This window comes from Apostichopus japonicus, chromosome 12, assembly GCF_037975245.1.
Source record: "Apostichopus japonicus isolate 1M-3 chromosome 12, ASM3797524v1, whole genome shotgun sequence".
Taxonomy (NCBI): Eukaryota; Metazoa; Echinodermata; class Holothuroidea; order Aspidochirotida; family Stichopodidae; genus Apostichopus; species Apostichopus japonicus.
The window spans coordinates 13055503-13078508 of NC_092572.1; the positions used below are offsets into that span (position 1 = coordinate 13055503).

A 23006-nucleotide genomic window follows, 5' to 3' on the forward strand; every position below is an offset into this window, starting at 1 on the left:
TGTGACCTTGACTGAAAGTTCAAATAGAGGGCGGGGTTCCACATATTTGGACGTGTACACAGTTGCATTGCACTCTTCAGTAGCTGTTCGTTATTATTATGGGAGCTCTAGTATAACGATGAAGTTGTGTGGGAGTATCGGCTAAAATCGGAAATGAATGGTACTTTTTTTTGTGAGGGGTAAGGGGAGTGCAGAATTTGTAGGGCTGAAAGTGGGAAGGAGGAACAAACCCAACGATTTTCTCTACATCTTATAACGGAGTCACCGGTAATGCACAGTAACCACCAAAATAAAACACATATACAGTTTATCACGTTGAAGGAAAGTACCTGATTCTGCTCTATGCGGAAGTGAAATATTTTACTTTCACTTGGGTTTCTGTTTCGTTTTGTGTTGATGGCAGTTAACTCTGAACAGTGTTAACGCACAAAGCAATACTAATATTAAGTTTGTGAGAAGAAAAATTACTTTGTTATTTTATTTTTAAAAGGTCCCAAATGGCTGCCCTTTCTTTACTTAGTAACTGAAATTGCACTTTATGGGTAACAACAAGTATCAACATTTCATTTGTGATAAAATGCAATTGTCCTATTGTTTATCGCTAAGGTACTTGAGGTACGCCGGGAGGGAAGGCACAGAGGATAATTAAATTATTTTCATTCAGTTTGAGGTACATGTGTAGGTCTCCCCCCCCCCCCCCCATCCACCCGCTCTACCGTAAGTCAAATCACACACCCACTATCTGGGGGTGGGTTGATTGGGAGCTAAGATCAAACTATCTCCAACATTTTCTTCGGTTAAGTTCAAAGCAGAAAATTTATATATTACTTGGCACTGAAAAACGTTTTGAGTGCTTATATAGGTATAACACTACAATTAGAGCAGTGCACACCCGCTTGAAATTGTAGGAAAATAGCCCAAAACTGCCAATACGTATTGGTTTTTTGGGGCCATTTTCTGAGTGATGATCACTCATTTTGATGTTTGGATATTGGAGAAGATGAAATAAGCTACTGATGGTCCAAAAATCTGAAGGATTGACGGTGATTTAAAGCATTTTAGAAAATTCTTTGGTGAAGCATGAAGATTCCGCAGCGAGCGCTGACAGATGGATCCGGGAGCACTATGCTAAAGTTTTAACTCTTCTAGCTCAAAATCTAAACGGTTATGAAGACAAACGTTGAATATGATTTGATAGCCCAAGCCATTAGTTATCATATGGGGGGGGGGGGAGGAGGGAGGGGAACTCATAGCGTTCATACCACGCCACTGGACCTGACATTTTCATGTGCTTCATTTGAAGGTGTATTCCGGGGGGTAACGTGATTTGACACTCAGTTTTTTACCGTATTTAGTGACCTCGCCACGACCCGGCACATTGTAGTTCTCGCACCACAATTAATTGTTCCATTGACTTACACACTAAACTCGTCACTTTCAAGACCTGTCAAAGCACAGATAGAAGTGTTCAACTGATATATCCTCCGTACCCACCACATGATAACTGAGATCTTGGCCTATCATGGCACTTGCAAACTTCCATCATGACCGTTTAGATTTTGAGCTAGAAGAGGAGCAAGTTTAGCATATTGAACCCCACCCTTCCATCTGCTCGCTCGGAGTAATGTCAACATTTAACCAAGATTTTATAAAATGGTTTATATCACATTCGATCGTCCCTATCTTCACACTATCTGTACTTTAAATTATGCTCTTGTATATAAAGGCAGAACAAACAATGATGGTAACTGATAATATGCTTAAACAAGCTTTACCTTAGGTACTTTTACCTCTTTTCTCTGACAATGGTTAACCTTTCGAGCGGATGAACACTACTCTAATTGTGGTTGCGGTACCTGTAGAGGGGGAAGTAAACATCAGCCTACATTCCATTCCACGGAATGCAAGAAAACCCCTCAGTTCAATATATAAATATTAGAAAAGGAAAGTCTAAACTTTCGAAGAACATTTCAAGATGATGTCACATAACTGATATAGATATGTTGTTTTCACTGTGGCAATGTATAATCTATTTGATTTCCCCTTCAAGTGTCATACTGCATGTCAGCAACAGGAAAACCACTTTTAAAAAAAGGAATTTCCGTTTGGTGAACATGTTGAATCAAACTTTCCCTGTATTTATTTTAACGGTTGCAACGGTAATCAGATTGCAACGGTAATCAGAAATATATACAAAGGACCCTTTCAGATCCCCCCCCCCCACCCCTCTTTTCGACAAGTGAATGTTATTGAGCGATGTCAGTGATGTTATCAACTTAATCCGAATCTTAGCATTAACTTATTTACATAAATACACATTTTAAGTACGGTACTTTAAATATCATATGCGAAAAATCGTCTCGAGAAAGTTTTAAGAATCATCGTTTTTTGTTTCGAAATTTCATATGAAGTTTTACTAGTCTAGGCGAGTGATACAGTAGTATTTGTTATAATATTTCAACATCGAAACCTGCCGAAGTGGAGTAAAAGAGGTTTGTAGACCTACCTTATTTCCTCGCACTTTATACCCAAGCTATTGGACACGCTAATCAAGTGGTATTAACGTGGGATCGGTGGGGTAGGCATTCATCCTTTTCAACCCAACACAAGCAAAATGAAATAAGTTATTTGCACAACTTACGTCTGAATTAAATATATAGATATAATAGTCGAAATATACCTCACTTATAAGTGAAACATATTATTATTATTATTATTGTTATAGTTATGGGTATTATTATTTATCTCTAAAAGACTATTTGTGAAAGCCCACAAACACCCTACATTGGAGTGGATTTCAATGACCTTACGTCTCCTCATGGTTTCGCCAATGTACGTAAACAACACAAGATATAGCAAAACTATATATTCAATTGATACATAAGTTACTATTATACGGAAGCGTAGAAGAGACATTGCATTGACGAGTTACCAACTTGACAAATCGACAACTTTCTGCAAATTGACGAGTTGTCGAGATAACGGATCTCGTCAATGCAACAATTTTCTGCAAATTGACGAGTTGCACACTTACTACCATCTCGACAAAACGACAAAATTCAGAAAATTGACGTTTTGACGAGTTAACGGATCTCGTCAATGCATCAATTTTCTGCAAATTGACGAGTTGCACAGTTACTACCATCTCGACAAGATGACAAAATTCAGAAAATTGATGCATTGACGAGATCCGTTATCTCGTCAAAACGACAATTTTCTGAATTTTGTCATCTTTTCGAGATGGTAGTAAGTGTGCAACTCGTCAATTTGCAGAAAATTGTTGCATTGACGAGATCCGTTATCTCGTCAAAACGTCAATTTTCTGAATTTTGTCACGTTACCATCTCGTCAACTCGTCAATTTGCAGATAATTGTCGTTTTGTCAAGTTGGTAACGCGTCAATGCAATGTCCCTTCTACGCTTCCGTACTATTAGTATTACTAACATGACAAACCAAACTTTGGTATAAGAGCCGTGTATAGAGATATGTCGCTGATTGATATTATAATAGAGCGCCCTCTTCTGGAGTTTACACTGAGCCACATATATTTCATATAACACATACATGTATCTATGGCTCTCACGCTTATTTGTGTATGATGTATCTGTGCTCAGACGTTTCATGTTCTTGTTACTATGACAGCAGAGCAATTCGTATGGGCAGGTAGAGTTGCAAAACGCCAGCTTGCTGAAATTACTAAAAGTTTCCTGAATTCATTTCCTGGAGCTTTCTGTTGACATTCAGAGGAGTAGTGAGTCAGAAGAACACCTTCACTGTCATCCTCCTACTTCTAAGAGATGGTCAAATTAATATAAAATAATCATCATGACGAACGGTGGGGATTTGTTTTGGGGTTGGGGGGGGGGGGGGCGATGCACGATTACATAAAACATGGTTTAGAGTCTGAATTTGAGGTACATGAACAAGTTTGTGAAGAGGACATTTATACAATAGTATTTTCCTGTAACCTATGGACACCAAGTATAATGCCAGTAAATATAAATCTCTATACCTTAGCCGTGAGGAGTAGTAACACACCATTTCACGTGTAGGACTATATGCACTAGATATGTATATTCTACAGACGGATGTTCAGACAGATATTCGGGGGAATTCTTTTGCTTTTCTCTGAAGAACTATTTGGGGGGGGGGGGTGGGTATTAACTTAGCTCTCACACGTATGGTAAGACATCCCACACACACTCACTCACACACACACACTGTCTGTCTGCCAGTAGGGTGGAGGTGTGTGAATGAGCCCACACTGTAAAAACAAAAGGTAAACGTTTTCCCCCCAAAAAAGTGAAGAGTTGCTGCAACCAAATCGGGTTGTTTTCTCATTGCAAGTTTACTGCATGACTTTGATCTCAAACCAGTTCAATTAAGCGAGTTTTCTGGTTAAAGTTCCCATAAATCGTTGCTGCAACCGAATATCGTTTTCTCTCTACTTAACTACAGTATATTTTTTATCAGAATGGTAAATGGTTCACTAATGTTTAAAGTCTTTTTCCTTCCCTGTTTTTAACCATTTTTTTAGGTTTACTTGACCGCAAAGAAATTTAAAATTTCTCTCTCAGTTGGTGCACTTGCTACAGCACTTTGTACACATGTAATGACTGATGAAATATTGTTTTACTAGGAAAAATAACTATGGTTTACCATAAACAATAACAATAACAAGGAAATGATTACACATCTCTTGCTGAATGGTTAACTTGATAAACAAACACCCATAAATAAAAGTAAACAAATACAAGCAGATGTTTATATAGTTTATGAAATAATTTAACGCTGATCATATAGCCTTTATTTTGTCTATTCGTTGTTTGAAACCACATTTTCCAGAAATCACTTTTTACAATTGAAGCTCCATATAGCACTAAAAGGAACTTCAACTAGTGTAAAATTTAAAATGAACCATACAAAGCAACAATAACGCAGAATCCAACAACCGTCAAGATATTATACACATTAGTATAATACTAATGGACATAAAAGAAAGTCGTGAAATTTAATGAAATTAAAACATGCTTTCGTCAATTAGAGATCATTTGTTTCTTATTATGTGTGTTACAGCTACAATATCATATCCTGTCAATAACCATTAACTTTCAACTGTAGAATACATGTTGTATCCATTCACGCATTGCACACATGCGCCCATAAATAGAAACACACACATACGCACACTCCCGCCCATACACGCTAACCCCCACGCATATGGTTACCAACCATACACGCACACATATAGATACCGTATATACGCACACATCAAATCAATACTTTAATAACGTTCATATAAACAGCAGTAAACATCAGGGTGCATGCGAAATCATGTGCACCTTGAAGGTTGGGAAAATGCTGCATGAAATTAAAGAATAGCTTTTAGAAAACTTACACTCTTATAACGTTTAGAAATGTCGAACACACACTGTACACTATTCAACACACAGTGCTTTCCTCAAACTTTACCCGCTGCACTTGAGTTTGAAATGATGCTGTTGAAAGCTGTTTGAAAACTGTTTAAATGTGCACATTACTATCTGATCAATATGCCACTTTCTATGATTGATCATGAATATACAACTGGTATAAGCTCTTTTTTCTTGCATATAAACAAATTGTATCACTGGAATTTTACAAGATAGTAAGCAACCTATACAGTCATATTTCTAATGCTTACGCATTCTGTGTAAAAGTATATGGGCCTGACGTTTCGATCCTAGCAGGACCCTCTTCAGAGGCTGAATGACAAGTAACAGAATCTACAAGGGACAAACTACGATACGATTTGTCAGGCGCTTCAGAGAGCTTGGGGCGAAAGCCCATCGTCTGGTAAAATTTAGACTGCGTGGTTGATTGAACTGACAAAAATTGAGATTTTGTGGGCCGGGTCGGAGAGAAACGTGATGACAGCAATGGAAAATATCTTAAGGGAGGCGATGAGTGGTGGTAGGCTTCATATGCATTTCTGGTGGTGGGCGATGAAAGGATTCGGAGGCTAGAATTTAAAGGGTTTTGTAGATATTTACGCCGGCCGGCGTCTAACCCCCCCCCCCCCCTAGGTCGCATAAGGACTACGGACGGCATTTTGACCATGATTTCCGTCTTTTCACATTGTGTCGCCTTGTGTACTATAGTACGTACCGATATGTATACCTGCTCAAATTTCGTGTCTTAGTTTTCGTGCATAGCGCTATAAAAAGCCATATATCGCATTCGTCGAGTAAGGTATCAGCTGAGTCGTGGTGACATACTGAGGAAGGGCCCGGTGGATTAGGGGTACATACGGGGGGGGGGGGGAGGGGATACAGCACTGGCTACCTGACCGATGTGAATTTGGGGTTCTGGGTAAATATGGGATAACGACCAATTTATTCCCATTTTGATTATATATACTAATGGATACATGGAATTTCAATTGGAAAGGAGGAAGAGGGCCATATCAATTTGTTTCAATGGTAGAATCGCATTTCCACTGTCCATTTCACAGCTGTCAAAAGTCAAGCCAACCCAATGAATAATGTATATGTTGCCTCATTCTATATCCCGATTGGTTGAATGGTTAGGGCCTGTGCGTTTGCATATGTATACATGTACGTACGCGATAGTGATACCAAGCGCGCGCACACCTACGTAAACGAACGCACATGCACTGTGGACGGGTATTCAATGCGAGCGCATGCTACTCCACGTTATAGTATACTGCTACAACTACATGGAGGATTGCGCGTGATCTATGAATAGTCATTTTTGGAGCGTTTTTATTGCAAGGGTTTTAATCTGACTAGGTCCCTATGTAGGAGTGTCAGAAATGTAAAAGAAACGATATCATTGGTTAGTTTACACTATGATGTATTCAGTCAGCCATGTACTATGTCAATCCAGACAGTTTTGATTAAACAACGCGTGGTCAAAAGTTCAATCCTATTGCAAATACATGACATGGAAATTCATCCAGGTCCCTATGTTGAAACTTTCATTTTTATATTGTTTTTTCCCTCTAATCAGTAGTGTACACTTGGGTGCACATGAAAATCCATGTATTGAGTAATATCAGTCATGTACGACATCACACGAGCGCTCCCCAAAGTTCATGTCTGTGCAGTTTTCCATCGAACGGGATTTGCGTGTTCGGGGGACGCGCACAGTGTTGTATACGTGAAATGCGATAAAACACATTGATATGGTAATTGTCCATTGTGTCCTACCTGGCACTCGACACTGCTTGATTTGCCTAATATATGTTTCTAGCTGGTTCAATACTAATGTACAAGGATAATTGTCCTAAATCTGTATCTGTCATTGACAAAACAAACAATTAGCTATACTTCAAACAATTAGGAACATTATACAAACAATTAGCTGAATTCATAAGACTAGCTAAGAATATACATAGTTCTAAAGATCACCCATTTCACTCCGAGTTCGGATCTCTCTGTGCAATAGAACCAGCAAGTACAATCTACGTAATCCTACTATCTTGCCATCTTTTAGAATTATGCTTTTTAAGAACTCATTTATCTACAGAGCAGCCATTTATATTCAAAATGGGTTCTTAGAATCTCTGTTATAATACTTTTAATCCTTAATCTTTAAAACTTCTATTCCTCTATCTTATTTCTTGTTTTTGTTCATGCTTTCATTTTTGTACATGTTTACGTCTTTTATGTATCACTTTTTTTATGTGTCCTATTTATAAATGTTATCATTTATACTGGAATAAAGAAATTGAAATTGAATTGAAAATTCAATTAAGCTATATAATCCGGAATGACTCTAGCACCTACGCTGTGCTAACATTTGTATGCAAATTTTCTCACCATCTAAGGTACAATGTCAGTTGAGATGCTCTGAGTTCTGTTGGAAATACGGACATGTCGCGTAAATGACTAGAGGAGAGGTTCAAATGAACAATAGAAACTAACCCCTTCCCCCTTTTCAGTTCCCGCCTTTAGAAATTCAGAGGTACGTGTACACGTCACCATTTGCAAGTCCGTCGGAAAGGGGAAGTGGAGACCCACTTACAGGCAAAAAAATGCCATGCAGTTGATATCTTTTGCACATGTGCATCGGTCGGTAGGAACCGACGATGTTGGTCGTCAAATGAGTCATATATAATGCAATGTCACATAAGGCTGGACTCGGGCTATAGTAGCGCAATGATAGCTTCAATTATGACAGTGGTGATTAAAAGTCAGTTAGTTCTTGGAAGATCTTGGAAGATTTTGATGTATTTAATTTATTTATATTGCCAGAAATCAACCCACTCCACCTATTATGTCAAAACCACAGTCAAAACACAAATTATATTTGGCTATATTGCTATATACCATTTTGTGTAAGTGACCTGTTGACGTCATCGTTTTACATGGGGAAACCCCTGAAAGTTCCCGACATTTCCCCCTAACATAAATATTAATTAGCATAAAAAATAGACCAATCAAAATGCAACTTTTCTTATCTGAAATGAATATTTATTAGAATTTTTCCTTCAGCTTGCATTTGATTGGATGTTCCGATCCCATTTCCAACAATATCACACAACGTACGCCTAAGTGGTTTATGTACACACAGCACAAGATCGGAAGTACATACTTACATTACGACGTAACAAATAGTGTACTATCTTTCCACACAGCACGATACACATTACCTAAACTGAGCGAACCACTGAACGTGATAAAATAAAAAGTTGAAGGAATTTAATCCTTGATTTTCCAACAATATTGGTGTTTGTATATTTTGTTTTCCTTTGGATTTGAGAAACCTGCACTGACATGCCATCTATAGAATCTCTGTATCTGACGAACGAGAAAGCAGTGGACAGATGTACTGAAAATTCTCACGAATCAACGAAATCGTCGATCGACGATATCAGTAAGTAGAATTAACAACAGTAACAGGCTAGGCTTGCTTGTAAGCGGCTATGCTAGCCCAACTTTCCATACTTTTGGAATTAGTACAGCAGACCTAAACAAACACGATTAAAGACTATACAGCCTCAGCTTATGGATTGTTAGGTCCAAACCTTAGACTTAACCGTTTAAATTCGATAAGTGAATAATAATTGAATGTTTACGGTAATTGTGAATAGCCTAGCCCTATGTCAGTATGTATGATTGGTAGTATGGTACTGAACTCTTCCACACTCATTAGTATTATTAAAGCAGCTACACCTGTAAGTGTAACCTAGGTAGGACCTTGGCTAAGTTGCCTATTAAATTTAAGGCTTAACATTATAAGTAGCCTACATGATGATGGGTATGCCATCCCAAATCAATTGTACAGTAGCACATACTGTATGCAAATATGTAAAGTTACAACAGACAAGGTGATTTTTGAAGCATGATCATGTTGGTTGTAACTAGGCGTAAAACACTGTTGAAAATGTACATAGCAAGAGTAGAAGACGATCTTGCAACTCTCTCCATTCCACCCAATTCAGTATGGCATACTGTAACTCCATTTGGTGTAAATGTTCAACAAACAGTTGAACTATCAAAGTATATTTTGCCTTTTTTCTGTGCAATAAATACTGTAAAATTTGCTGGCAATAACTGAGCCCCATGATGCATGATAAAAATCTTATCCAAGAATTGTATGCCCAGATACATCAGCTACCAGAACCACTTTTATTTACTGAGTTTGGTTTTTATTTGAAAAAAAAAGAAGAAGAAATATAAAGCAACAAAACTTTTAAAACACACAATATGGAAAAACTGCCCCACTATTTACTTGTTACAATAGACAATCACTGGTGTGACAATACATACATTTGTTCTTTACCTTTTTCAAAATTCCACAGGCAGTGCAATTTTGAAGAAAAAAGTGAAGGAGCTAGATGAAAAGATGGAAGCTTTGAAAGAGGCAGTTGAAGTGAATGAGCTTGAGGGACCTGGAGATTGTGATACAGTGGTGATCGTCAAAATTGAAAACCCAGAAGAAAGTGAGGAACAGGAAGAGAACGGTTCCCTGTCCAAGAGACGGGAAGATGAAGCAGACGTTCAGGAGAGTGGAGTAGAGAAGGAGGAGGAAGAACCTGAAAAACTTGAGGATATTAAGAAAAATGGTGAAAACACTTCCAAACAGCCCAATGAGAAGTGGGATAACATTTGGGACAAGATCTGTCCAGACATCGACCAAGCCAAGAACAAGCTATTGAAGAAAAAAGTTTGTGCCCTTCTAGCTAAATGTGTCCCGAAGGGCGAAGATTTGTGTAAGAAGTTGGAAGGCATGTCACTCGGTGGTGATAAGAATGGGCTAAAGGCCAAAGGCCCAGGGCAGACCACGTACCACAATGCAGACATGTCCCCACAGTACTCACCGGCCTACTTGCACTCCCCGGGACAAATGACTACACTGTCGTCACCCCCTCACGAAGGTTCGGTGTTGCCGTCTTTTGCCATTCTCCAGAATGATATGAAAGTTAATTCGGGAGCAACGGATATGTACCAGTGGAACTTGGGTAACAACTACCACTCTGTATCACCCCCTAACATGTCATACCAAAGTGACCATTCCATATCTGACGTCGAGTGCAACATGAACCATGTCTCACCTCAGAGCCTAGATGACGGCCCACAAGACATCCCAACCGTCATGGCTCAGGCCATGTATTTGATCGTACCGGGAGACTCTCAGCCCACAGTCTGCAACCAGGACCTTGTCAACCAGTGGGATTCCCCATCAGCATCCACATCCTCTCAGCACCAAGCATCTGGGATTGACGGTAGAACAGACTATGATGTCCAGACTTGGCCGGGTATGGACTCTCCATCCTCTGCCAGTTTCCATGGCAACCCACCGAGTGTCAGCTCCATCTCCGATGTGGACTCTGTCTTTGGTTCTCCCAGTCCGTACAATAATCCAGAGATGTCACCAGCGTCCGCCGTCTCTGGTGGTTCGGCAGTTCACTCGCCGGCGCCCACACCTCCTTCGTCTTCCCAGTGGTATCCACCACAGACCAGTGCGCCAGTGGCATCGGAGAGGTACATGACCATTACATCTAGCTCGAACATCAACTTTGGTGTTGTCCAAGTCCAGCGACCCTCCAACAGCTGCTCCAGTCCACCCCATCTGTTACAAGAAGTCAGTCCCGAAGCCCAGATTAGAAACATTGAGAAATATTTGAAAGAAACAGAACCGCAACATCAAGTGCTTCCTCCGATCGATAGTATCTTCCCCACTGGTCCATCCCACCCACGTAAGGCTCCCAGTACAATGCGGGCGACAAATTGCAACGCAACCCCTTACGCGAGACCCTCAAATGCCACGTCACCGAGGAGCTACACCGAGATTGGTCAAGTACCAGCTGTCACCCATCAACCGATAACCATCACAGAATCCCCACCGTTGTACTCTCCACCGAGAGAGGAGAATGCAGTTCAGACGTCCGGTTACGAGCAGTCCATACATCAACGGAACGCATTTAGATTGAGCGCAGACGAACTGTTACAGAGAGACTGCTCTGACCCGTACGAAGGAGAGAAGTAAGTAGCTCCTGCGTAGGCAAGTTGTCCTTCATTCAACCATATTCTAATTTTTTTGGTCCCACCACAAATGATATGTAAGCAATATTTATTATCGTAATGACCAGGTCACACAGCCCATTTTCAGTTCCTCAAAACTCCAGTCACAACGAGTGTTCCTTCTGTGTTCTCTATTTCGCAGCATCTTGCAAAAGTTGATCTTGCATCAGAAGTCCGAACAGGCCATCGCGGTCATCCAGAGGATGGTACAACTCAGACTGGACCTGAATGCCACAAACGATCAGGGACAGTCCTCTCTCCTTCTGGCGGTGATCAACGGCATGGCGATGGTGGTCAGGTACCTTGTAGCCTTCAACGCGGACGTACTCAACGGGGACAAGAAGGGAACGTACCCGATCCACTACGCCGCTAGCCACGGCTTCACCGAAGTCATCGACGCCATCTGTGCAAGCAATCGTCATGTCGACCTGGAATGTCTGGACTTTAATGGTTAGTTTCTTGTGTTGTAAATGGTACCTATCTTGCGTGGAAGAAAGAAAGGGATGGAATCATGGAGAAGAGAGGTATGGATGAGTGTTCAGTGGGGGGGGGGGGGAGGGGGATGATGGGGAAGGGGGAATTGTGATCAGTCAAGGGTTAAAGGGTTTGGTTCCTTCGTGATAATCTTCATGAAAATATTTTGAGAAGGTGGGAAAGGGGGGTGAGAGTTCACGGGATAGGGTGTGGGTGGGGGGTTACTTCCAGTGTTGTCTTTTTCATGCTTTGATGCTCCTTGAGCAATCATCGTTATAATAATGATGGATGACTGATGTTGTTGTTTTTATTCCACAATAGGCAAGACACCTCTGATGTGTGCCGTTGAGACTCACGGAACTACTCAGACGATATATCAAGACGGAGAGGAAGTCGGGAAGGTAGTGAACAACTTGAGAATAGCTCAAATACTGCTGGAAAACGGTGCTCAACCCACCAAGCAGGTAAAAAAAAATAGAAATATTTTCAAAGGTTTCTATCAATTTGAAGTAAGAAAGGGGGGGGGGGAACTGGGAGGAAATCTTTTCTTTTATCAATTTGAATTTTGAAATAAGAAAGGAATGTTGAATTGTCACATATTTTAACCAACTTTTCATGTGAATCTGTCAAATGTACTACAAAGTAATGATAACAACATTTTCAGAACAATTTAGCTCTCTCATTGAGCTGTGAGATTGGTCGAGAATATCTGGTTTGCTTTGAATGTGGTTACGGTTGTTAATAATCATAACCACATCTTGAAAAAAAGCACTATCAATAAGCTGTATACCAGGAGTACATAGCAGAGACGTGATTTAAATCACACTAAATTTGTATCACGTTGTCATGTTCGATGGTGGATAGATAATTTAAAACGTTCTCCCAACTTTTTTGGTGGTATCGTGATGTCAAGTACCAATACACAGAGGTCAAATTTATTATTGCTCTCCGAAGAGAAGAATGCTCAACTTCTTATGAAGTTGTTGACAAACATGGTCAGTTCCTGAAAGTAAAAACACTCTACAGGGAATAAATTCAGTTTAAAAATTTTGGTAGCAGTTTCAAAGGCTATGAACTTAGTGTCCCTTACAAAATACTATGCTTTCCTGTGTACATAAAGAGGCTATGCACTTGTATAGCAAATTTGCCCATTTTGCATAGCATTTATATGTCACTGGACTGTGCTACTGCCAGGGTTTGTTCTAGCTTTGGATTTTGCTAGAGATTCCCTACTTCAACATTTTTTGGTAGGGATTTTAGAATTTTGGTAGAGAATTGTATTCAACATGTTTTCTTGTAAGATGCCGGAGGTTTCATCAATCAAGTTGTTTATATGTAAATCAAGTGGCATCTTTAAGCAGGTCAAACTTAAAACTGTCAATTTTCAATTTTCCCAAGATGAACTTGGTTGCACAAACTTGAAATGAACTCCTCCTTTTACGCTTAGGCTTTAGTTTCTTCTGCATTACTATGCCCAGGTTCACCTCCAGCATTGACAATACTGTTACTAGTACCCTAGTACTAGGCACATTTGTATCTTCTTGTGCAACCCTATCTCCTTTTCTAACACATGTTATTTCTGTATATTGTATGGATGTTAGGTTATTGTCGCTGGAACTGCAATTGCTTAGTGGAGGCTGTAGTTCTACCAGTAACTGTGCAGAGTGTTCCCGGTGAATGTGCGCGACCATCCCGCACTGCTTCAAATTGTATGCGGATTGTGAGAGCTGTTTGCGGGATTTGCGCTGCTAATGCAAACCCTGTCTACCGGTCTTGTTTGGTATTCTTGAAGATCCTTGTTTAAGCCAGAACTATAATTTCCTCTCTATAAATCTGTTACTAGTAATGTTAGGATGCAGTCAATTCTCTGGTTGAAAAATTTCACAAAATAAGCTTAGCTACATTAATATTAGTGTTTAATACTACTTTGTTGCAAATATGTAGCCCATGTTTCGCAGCTTTCCCCACAAAGCTTATACTGAAAATGTATAGAGCCATGGGTCGTGTTTGTGCATTATAAAATGTTATAGTACTACTTTCCAAAAATTGTCAAATATATATTGCTCCATACAACATGTGTGCTTTTCTGAGTTTTGCATCGCAAAAACAAATACTGTAGCGATACTTTTGGACCTTAAATTAGGAGATAGAAGTCATTTACAGCACTTAGCGTACAGGTCGATACTGTTTTTCTGAAGAAAAAAAAACAGGAATTGTATGGTAACCCAAAGTGATGTGAAAACCTGTGGCCTTTACAATACTAGTAACTCATTTCCTTTTACTGTTCAATAATTCGTGCCAAACTATGAGTTATTTGTTTCAAAGGTGTTTTAGGGAAAATTGTGGGATGTTCTCCAAAATTGTAAAAATTGTCACCTCCCGCCGAGGATCGTTGTCCACAACGAACGATAATTTATTTTTAGCAACGGATTGAATGACTTCAATCGCCAGGATTTTAAAGTTTTTTGTTTCTTTCATAGAAATATAAAGAGAAAAAACAAATGTTAGGGATTTTACCTATTGAATATGCATTTCCAACAGCTAGTTACAAAATTTGTCATGCTCCTTTCTACAGTATATACCTATAAAGTTGTGGTGTGAAACCTTGTTCTTTTGTGTCATACAAAACAGGAACAATTAAACAAACAAGACCTTTGTTATTGTGTCCTTTGTTATATAAGTGGGTAGATGGTACCATAGGTTTGTTTGCTAGACAGGACAAACAAGAGAGAGATAGAGGGGGAAAAAAACAGGTATTCTGTTTCCAGGACATTGTGTCATTAAGTTGCTAAATTTGTTATCGTCGAGTTCAATTTGATATCATACGATATAGTGTAGGTTTGTATCAGGGCTTCCTGGATTACACCTACTGAAAATTAAACATCGAAGTCCAGAGAGACACACAGACTGAGTTTATATGACAGGGATCTTTGTGAACAGCTAATAAAATATCTTGCTTCTATTGGAAGATATCCTAGTCTAAAGGTCTTTCCTGCTGACTGTCATTGTGTAAATCTGTGTTGTCATAGTGCCAATAGGATCTGAAACCTAACTTATTCTTTCAATATTATTTGAAGTTAGAATGTTGAAAGTGATGACACACTTTAAAACAATGACATTGTCACGTCATGCTGAGAGGCTGAAACAATTGCAAAACTCGTCAAAAAAAAAAAAAAAAAAAAAATTGAAGCGCATGTGGCTCAATGTTAAAGTCATATTAAGACTTGGACAAGTCTTTGAAAGCCTTGTGTGCGAAGAAACATATCTGTGTTATACATCTCCTAAATGGAATATGACTATTTTTTTTTTCTGTTAAGGGAAGTTGCTTTATGAAATTTGTCTCTGTCGCATAGACAGATAATGATGGTATGGTGTGTGTGCACATGTTACTTCATTATATGCTCAATAAGTATAGCTCTGTAAGACAGAACCAACTTGGGATGCCTCAATATGTAGAGTAGTTTTTGTGCAATGAAACATACTTTTTTTCACTTTTTTATATGAGAAATAAACTGTAAACTATTATAACTGTCAAGCTAGGTCATGTGAATTTATAGCTGATTAAGCTCCTTCCCCCCCCCATCCTCTCCCCCATCCCCTTCCCACCTTTATTAACTAGTAGAGAGCTACTGGAAAAAGGCGCTACGTAAAAGTGTTTGAAGCTAACCATGACGGAAACTTGGTTACATGTGGGATGAATGTAACCCATTGCCATGTACCTTTATGAATGCTTCTAATTTAAAGGGACTATATGCAAAGTGAAGCCAATAGTAAGCATTGCTTGACGGCACCAAAAGTCAATGAAGACTACCTTGCTAGAGTTAATGTCAACACAGTATCACAAAATTATCAGTATCACACAAATTCCAAAACTGTCATAGAAGTGCTGCATTTTTTATCATTTTCTTTATGATGTGTAGATCTGTGTCCATATTAGCATATATATTGAACATACTTTCTTGTACAAATGATAATAATATGTATCATATATATTCCTAAAATCAGATATCTGTGTTCACAGAAGTACTGAACACTGAGCATTATCATTTTTCGAAATTGTTGAAAATATTTCCAGATATTGTGAAATGATAAATACGACATTCTTGCCAGCTATTGCAATCAAATAATTACAGTCAACATGTAGATGATTAACCAATTAGAATGTTGACTGTTTCTGTAATCACAAGGAAGGTTACCTAGTACATTAAAACTCTTCAATTTGCAGAGTTTATAAAAAAAAATAAAAAAACCCCAAACCCCCGCATTCCCTAATAAGGAAAAGGAAGTAGACTGCACCAGGAAGGTTAAATACTTTAATAAGAGTGAATTGCGAAAGAGGAACTACAGTAGCTGTTTACAAGTTAAATTCGGTTTTACTGTTTGATCTTGAAAAGGTGAATGAGTCATTTCTGCACGATGTCAAGACACAGCACGACTTGAGATCCTGCATAGACTTTTGGTAGTGATTACATCCTGTTTGATGATGGTATTGGTCAGTATTCAGACCTGGAGTGTTTAAATTTTTATGCAAATTAGATATGTCAGGTAGTTCTTGTACATTATTAAGGGTGGACAAATAGTGTTTCACTAATTTCTTTTGCATACATCATGTATTCTTAATTGTTAGCAATGGGTAGGGTTAAGCCTGATTGCCTGTGAATCAGTTTGCAAATATTGCTACAACTTCCTTTTGTAGAACAGCTCTATTGACTTAACCTTTGCAAAGTTATTTCAACAGGTAAAGAATGAAATGAATCATAATGTGTTCATAGTCGTGTGTGTGTGTGTGAGTACACCGTATGTCTGTACCAGCAGCAGGTTTTATCATGTTTTCAAATAAAGTCTTAGTTTGAGCGGGCAGACGTTTATTTGCTAATCTTTTCTTAAAAAAGACAGTGAGGATATATAACACAGGCTCACATTAGACAGGGCTTGAAATTTTCAGCTTGAAATGTGTTCTGACAGTCTCAAATCTTGATGATTTAAGTACAAATGAGTAATTTAATTTCTGTCCGTAATCAATCATCAAACTTGTGTCACAATTATCTTGCTATTTTAGGATGCAAGGAGTGGGAAGACCGCCCTCCACTACGCCATCGCCGATGTGAAGTTAGACATGATCAAGCTCATCCTGGATAGCGACGAGATGGTCAAGGTAGCTCGCGTCCCGATGTCGGATGGAAACACGCCTCTGCACCTGGCCGTGGCTCTGAAATGCAACCAGTCTGTCAAGTGCGACATCATCAAGTACCTGATACACAAGGGCGCTGACATCTCGGCCACCAACGTCGAGAGAGTTAAACCCCTGGATCTGGTAACCGACGGTCACAAAGAGGTATGCCGGCTGCTGTCTTCTTAATGTTTAGAGTTTCCCCCTCAGTGGTGAAGCTCGGGAAAGAAATGTTACTTTGCAACCCCCCCCCCCACATGAGTTTTGACCCCTTTTCTCACCCTAGTCCTTTCGGTGTTGCTATTAATTCAATCAACAAAATAAAAGGTTGAACTAATCATAGATGAAAAAACGTGTGACAGAAATACATAATGTGGAATTTTTTATCCAGTGTGATTGCCAGGAGTTTTAAAAGGGGGGAAATACCCCCGTCATTTTTTCCTTTTTGTTTGTTCGGGGAGGGGGGGGGGTTCCATGATGTTAGTAGTTGGTATGTACACGTGTTCATTGGTCGTACCAAGATTTAACGCACATATAGTACATACAGTGCAGAACGCATGGTTGACCATTGCGATCAATACACACTGTGCAGTGCCGCACTAACGAAGCCAGTGTTTTCTTTTTTGGTAGATGGACAAATCACATTACTCCTTACAATCGATTGGCCTGAAGCAATTCATTTTAAAGCAACGTTAACATATACGTTTTCCATTGTGCACACACATTTGTTATAACCTGTAAGGTAATTTTTGTATTCATTATCTTAAGGATGATTATTTTCTTTCTCGATTATTAATCTCCATAATCCCTTGATCTTCGACAGGTTAAGGATTGTCTGGAACAGTACTCCAAGAACAAGAAAAGATAAACGTCCATCGTGAAAAACACAGAAGCGGGGACGGTCGACAGACGCAGCAACAGATAGGTCAAAAGGTCATGTCTGTCAGCATATTCCAACCGATTGGTCAAATTATGCAGAATGGGAACGAAACATTTGTAGTAGCAATGGCAGATTGTTAATTTAGAAATTATATCAAGAAAAATAAAGTTCTTGAGAATCAACTTGGCAGAGAGAAACACAAGCATTCAACATGTTTGTACGATTTTCTTCGCCCTCGTGAAACTATAACACAAAAAGTCTTCAAGTATTCAACAAGCATCTTAAACTTTGTGACCCCTTCCTTCATCGCTTTTTCTTATCTTCAGAATAAATTGTTTGTCAGGAGAGGAAAGTCATTGGTGTGAGAGCTGTGATAAGTCTAGCCCGCAAGTAGTGGCACATATAAGTGGTCTGACCATTAGCTCAAAATTGTCTGAGGGCAGTCTAAATGTAAACTCACCTTCATCTGTCCCGTCTTATCTGCAAGTAACCACACGTTAGTTTTGATAAAAGCTACTGATGTCTTCGGCAGCTTAAGGAATGACTTGAGTCCACAATTTTAACTGCATTAATGAATATGATGCACTTGTAATTGGTTTTCTGGGAAATCACTAAAAGTTATATTTTTGGGGGGTGGGGGTGATGGGTGGGGGTTGTTTGCAACATTTAGATGTTAACTTGTATTTCCTCATTATTTGTCACGAAATGAAGGTTAGGCTTAATTTGTCACTGACCAGTTTTTTATCTATAATGGAGGTGATATTTACCGCAGACAATTCAGTTTTTACCAGTCAGTGAGAGAACAGCTGAATGGTGTAGAAAGAAGCCTTTGGTTTTGTTAGTAAAGTATGTACATATGTAAAGTACACTGAAAATTAAGAAGGGAACTTGAGCCCATTGAGCAATGATTTTGTTTTTTAATGTTCTTTTCTTTTTCAACATGCAATGTATATAATTGCTTCCAAATAAAAAAACACTTGCTTAGTTTAGCCTTGACATAACCTGTGTTGAAAGACCAGAGATGAAAATATTGACAAATTTAGTTCTCAAAGTTCTGCAATCGAACTTTCTGTTTGGACAACCAAAATCAGCTCTGCAGATTGTCCAGTAGACAACTTGACATAAAATTCTGCTTGCTTTGTAACCATATACTCTCAATAAAATAATATGGTATAACCTTCCATAACTTAGCAGAGGTACAACATTAATAATAAAAATAGTGGTAGGCCTGTGATCCAATCGCTAGTGTTCTCTTCTCCAAAAAATAACATATGTCTCCTACAGTGTAAATATTGGTGATTCTATGTTATTTTGCCCCACTTTTTGGGACATCCAAATTTGCTGATTTTAAAACCAAATGGGTAAGACCAGGCTGTCTCAGGGGCAACCAGAAAACATCCTTAGAAATGTTCCCTGTTAAAGTTGCTATTTTTTGCCTGGAAGGGTTCAGAGAGGGCCCCTAGACTTTGGGGGACCCTTCACCCTAGGAGCAGCTATGCACTTGCCTGATATATCAATCAGACATTAATTTAGCCTTGCCCTTTAAAGATGATAATCATTTCTAGTGGTTCCTTGTATGGAAGTTAATTTAGTCACATTTTTACAATATCTGTTTCAAAACTAGTTAGTTAGTTTTAAATTTGTCTTTGTCTTATTTTTATTTGATTAAACTATTGAGCTACAGAACTAAGAAAGGCTTGCCAATGGAACTGTTTTTGACTGCTGGCATGTTGCCATATAATTCACTTTGTAACAACTTTGAGCATGTATTATGAAATTGAAAATTGCTCAATATTTTATGATCATGCAAGTATAAAAACAGCCTACAGTTTCACAATATTGTGTTACATTGGAATTGAAACCAAATGGATATTATAAAAGAAGAAATGTTGAAATATCTTGAATGGATGCCCAGGATTCAGTTGTTACAAAACTGTTAACGGAAATTATCATTGCAAGTAGTGAGGTACGTAGTGAAGTCCAGTATTATATTCGTTTCGGGTTGAGGTTTTGATGGTGCACAAAGTCATTTACATTTGAGTTTAAATAATTTTTTTTTGACATATTTTTAGAATTTACTTTTATGGCTTATTTGACTGCTATTTTATTGCTCTTTTTATATAATTCTTTTACCATGATCATCTGGTTATATATTTGAATGTTTATTTACACAGATTCAATTTGGCAGAGTGTAGTAGGTTCACAAGATGACAACAAAATGAAAAGGAATTTTCTTTTGATACCTTGTACATAGAGAACTAATTAATAATAAAAGTAATTGTGAACTTGATCATTGGTCTCTTCCATCTCATTTTTACCTCAATTTTATTTACCAAATATGAGGGAGATACTCTCTGAAAATGATAAATTGAAATTAGCAACAAATACGATACACAGGATGCAGCAGAAAGTATTAATTCAGGGGGGGGGGTGGGGATAACAGGGCCAGCCTGGTAAGGTAACATTCTTCATGTGGGAATGTTGGCTGACACTGTCAGTATGTAGTATCATCTACCACCACATGAAGCCACAGATTTTGACGCTAAAATGTTTCCAATTCTTTGATTACTTTCAGCAGATACATGATGAGAGCTTGTTACAAATTGAGTATGTATCCCACTATATATTCAAATTGTGGTTATGTGCACCTCCCCCCCCTCCCCATCAAATTTGTCTCATATTAAATACTCTGATGGTTGTGTGCAAACGTGGTTGACATCTGTTGTCCTATTTTGCTGACCAGTATGTGATACCAGATATTTCCCTGAACTACTGTATGTCGGGTTAATGAATTGTAGAGTTCACTTGATTTAATGCTTATTTGGCCAGGTCAGTAGGTAGGCTGGGAGAGGGCCTATTCCCCATGCACACCACTGTGCCTCGCCCCCCCCCCCCCCTCATTTGTGTGACCATCATGTGTATAACAGAAACTTCACAACTTACAGTCGGACGTAAATATTGTGCCCTCCGTAAATTGTTTGTGTCCCTCCAAGCACCCCAATCCCAACTCAGAATTCTTAGCTGTGAACCTGCTTAATTACTGAATGTAAAGCCATCTTGTAACTAACTTCAAATATGTTAATCTTCACTTTAAAAGATGTTTTTGTGGCCTTCATTTTCAAAATCGATAGTGAATCATCCAAAGCTCAGCAGGTTGGTATAAAGTGAATGGGTAAGCATAACTAATTGTTTTGTTTTAATTTAAATATATATCCTCCCATGGGTTAGGAAGGCATCAAAAGCTCATTTGAAATCCCACCCATGGATTTGATAATCTTGGATGCACACCGGTTTAAACCAAGCCTTCCCTTTTGGATGAGTATTCAGAGAGTTAGGAAGCAGGCATGTAATTGTAACACCTGTTCCTGCTCAAGGGACCGCCACTAAACATCCCCATTAGAGTGACAAGAGTGTACCTCAGCGACTGACCACCTCAAATACTGAGGGAGGTGAAGGCATCACACTTGTCATCACTGCTGTGCACCTATAGTGAAGGAAATTGCTTCAGAACTACTGGAGGAACAACCAATTCACAATTTTGCAAACCAGAAATTCAAAGATGAGTGCTAGAAATGTCAGCATGTTGAGCTTCATGACCTTTTATTTTAGTATTTACATATTACGTTTCATATAACTGAGATCCAATTAGGTTTCTTATATAAATCTTATTAAATGTCTCAGAAACAAGCTGGTCAGTTAGAACTTCCAAGATGGTATTGTTGGCATCATTCTAGGAATTTCAGCATGCTAAAGTCTTCAGGCTTTATTAGTGATGTTGACAATATTTTAAAATAGTTTATATATTTCAGAGTTGTTGGACTAACTGATGATATTGATAACCTGCTTCCAAACTTCCAGCCTTTTTTAGAGTGATACAAAAACTAATTTAAGGCTTGTTACTTAAGCTTATTCTACAATCACAAAATACAAAAATACTTGTTTTCTCAAATATGGTCATTCAACCTGTGTCTGGTACTGCTTGATTTATATTTCGTTGACTAAAGTACTCCCTTCTCATCTGAATCCCTTTGTAGTACATGATGATATCAAGTCCATCCATACAACGCCAAGTATGGGCGTGAAGGTTCCCATCTTCCTCTGGCTGCAAGACTTCTACAATGGTCTCGTACAATGATCCAAGGCGGGCCTCAAATGGGTAGATTAGCTTAACACATACTTTTACGGAAGAATGCTTAACATTAGGCTGTGTAACAGGAGATGTCAGAACAACTGTGTGACGATTGATATCTTTCTCTTGTAACCTGTTACAAGAAAAGAGACAAGAGTTGGACATTTAAAGGGTTTACATGTAGATATCAAAAGTTATGTAAAGGTTCTTACTTGCACTAGAAAAAGGTAATTTTTACAACAAGGCAACTACAGTATACTGTCTATCACCTAGCTTAGCAGCTTACGCAAATTTTGGTAAAGTGCAATAATATCATATACAGTAGGCTAGACCAGGTAATATAGTAGTACTATACTACTAGTAAGCTAAGCATAGAACAAGTTACATAAAGCAATAATCTGCAAAATATGGGGTATGAACTATGACCTTGTGATCCAAAAGTGGGTCATGCCCAAAATTTTGGTGAGTGGCAAATTTTTCCAAGACAGTGGGAATTAGTCAAATTTTGGACATTTATCACTAGTCAGAAAGCAACTGACACACACTGGCCTACAGTATAGGCCATAACTTGCAAGTTTTAGGCTATATAACTAAAGTACAGTAGCCCTAGCCTAAGCCTACTTTAACTTGGCTGTTGAAATACTGGAGAGCGTTACCTTCCGATTATTCTTATTCTCTTCGTATGTTTCCTTTCTTGTGAGAAAATATCTTCATGAATATGGCATATCTCTGCTACCGGTGGAATATTTGTGCTTGAAAATGAAGACATTCTGATGTGAAATGGTTTAAATTCAAAAAGTGCCGCTAATGTGCGGCGTGTA

The 23006-nt window shown here is 38.7% G+C and overlaps 2 protein-coding genes across 2 annotated transcripts; one reads left to right on the forward strand and one right to left on the reverse strand.

The window, feature by feature from the left end:
• Positions 1–8587: 8587 nt before the first annotated feature.
• LOC139977052 (uncharacterized) lies at positions 8588–20346 on the forward strand. The gene is made up of 6 exons (XM_071986042.1): positions 8588–8881; positions 9810–11493; positions 11675–11982; positions 12328–12470; positions 17066–17341; positions 18000–20346. Exons 1-6 carry the CDS (start codon positions 8782–8784, stop codon positions 18042–18044), a joined length of 2556 nt encoding a protein of 851 aa, XP_071842143.1. The 5' UTR covers positions 8588–8781; the 3' UTR covers positions 18045–20346.
• Positions 20347–22014: 1668 nt separating this feature from the next.
• LOC139977360 (CST complex subunit TEN1-like) lies at positions 22015–22954 on the reverse strand. The gene is made up of 2 exons (XM_071986649.1): positions 22842–22954; positions 22015–22318 (listed from the first exon to the last, which is right to left on the reverse strand). Exons 1-2 carry the CDS (start codon positions 22952–22954, stop codon positions 22015–22017), a joined length of 417 nt encoding a protein of 138 aa, XP_071842750.1.
• Between the last annotated feature and the right edge of the window lie 52 nt (positions 22955–23006).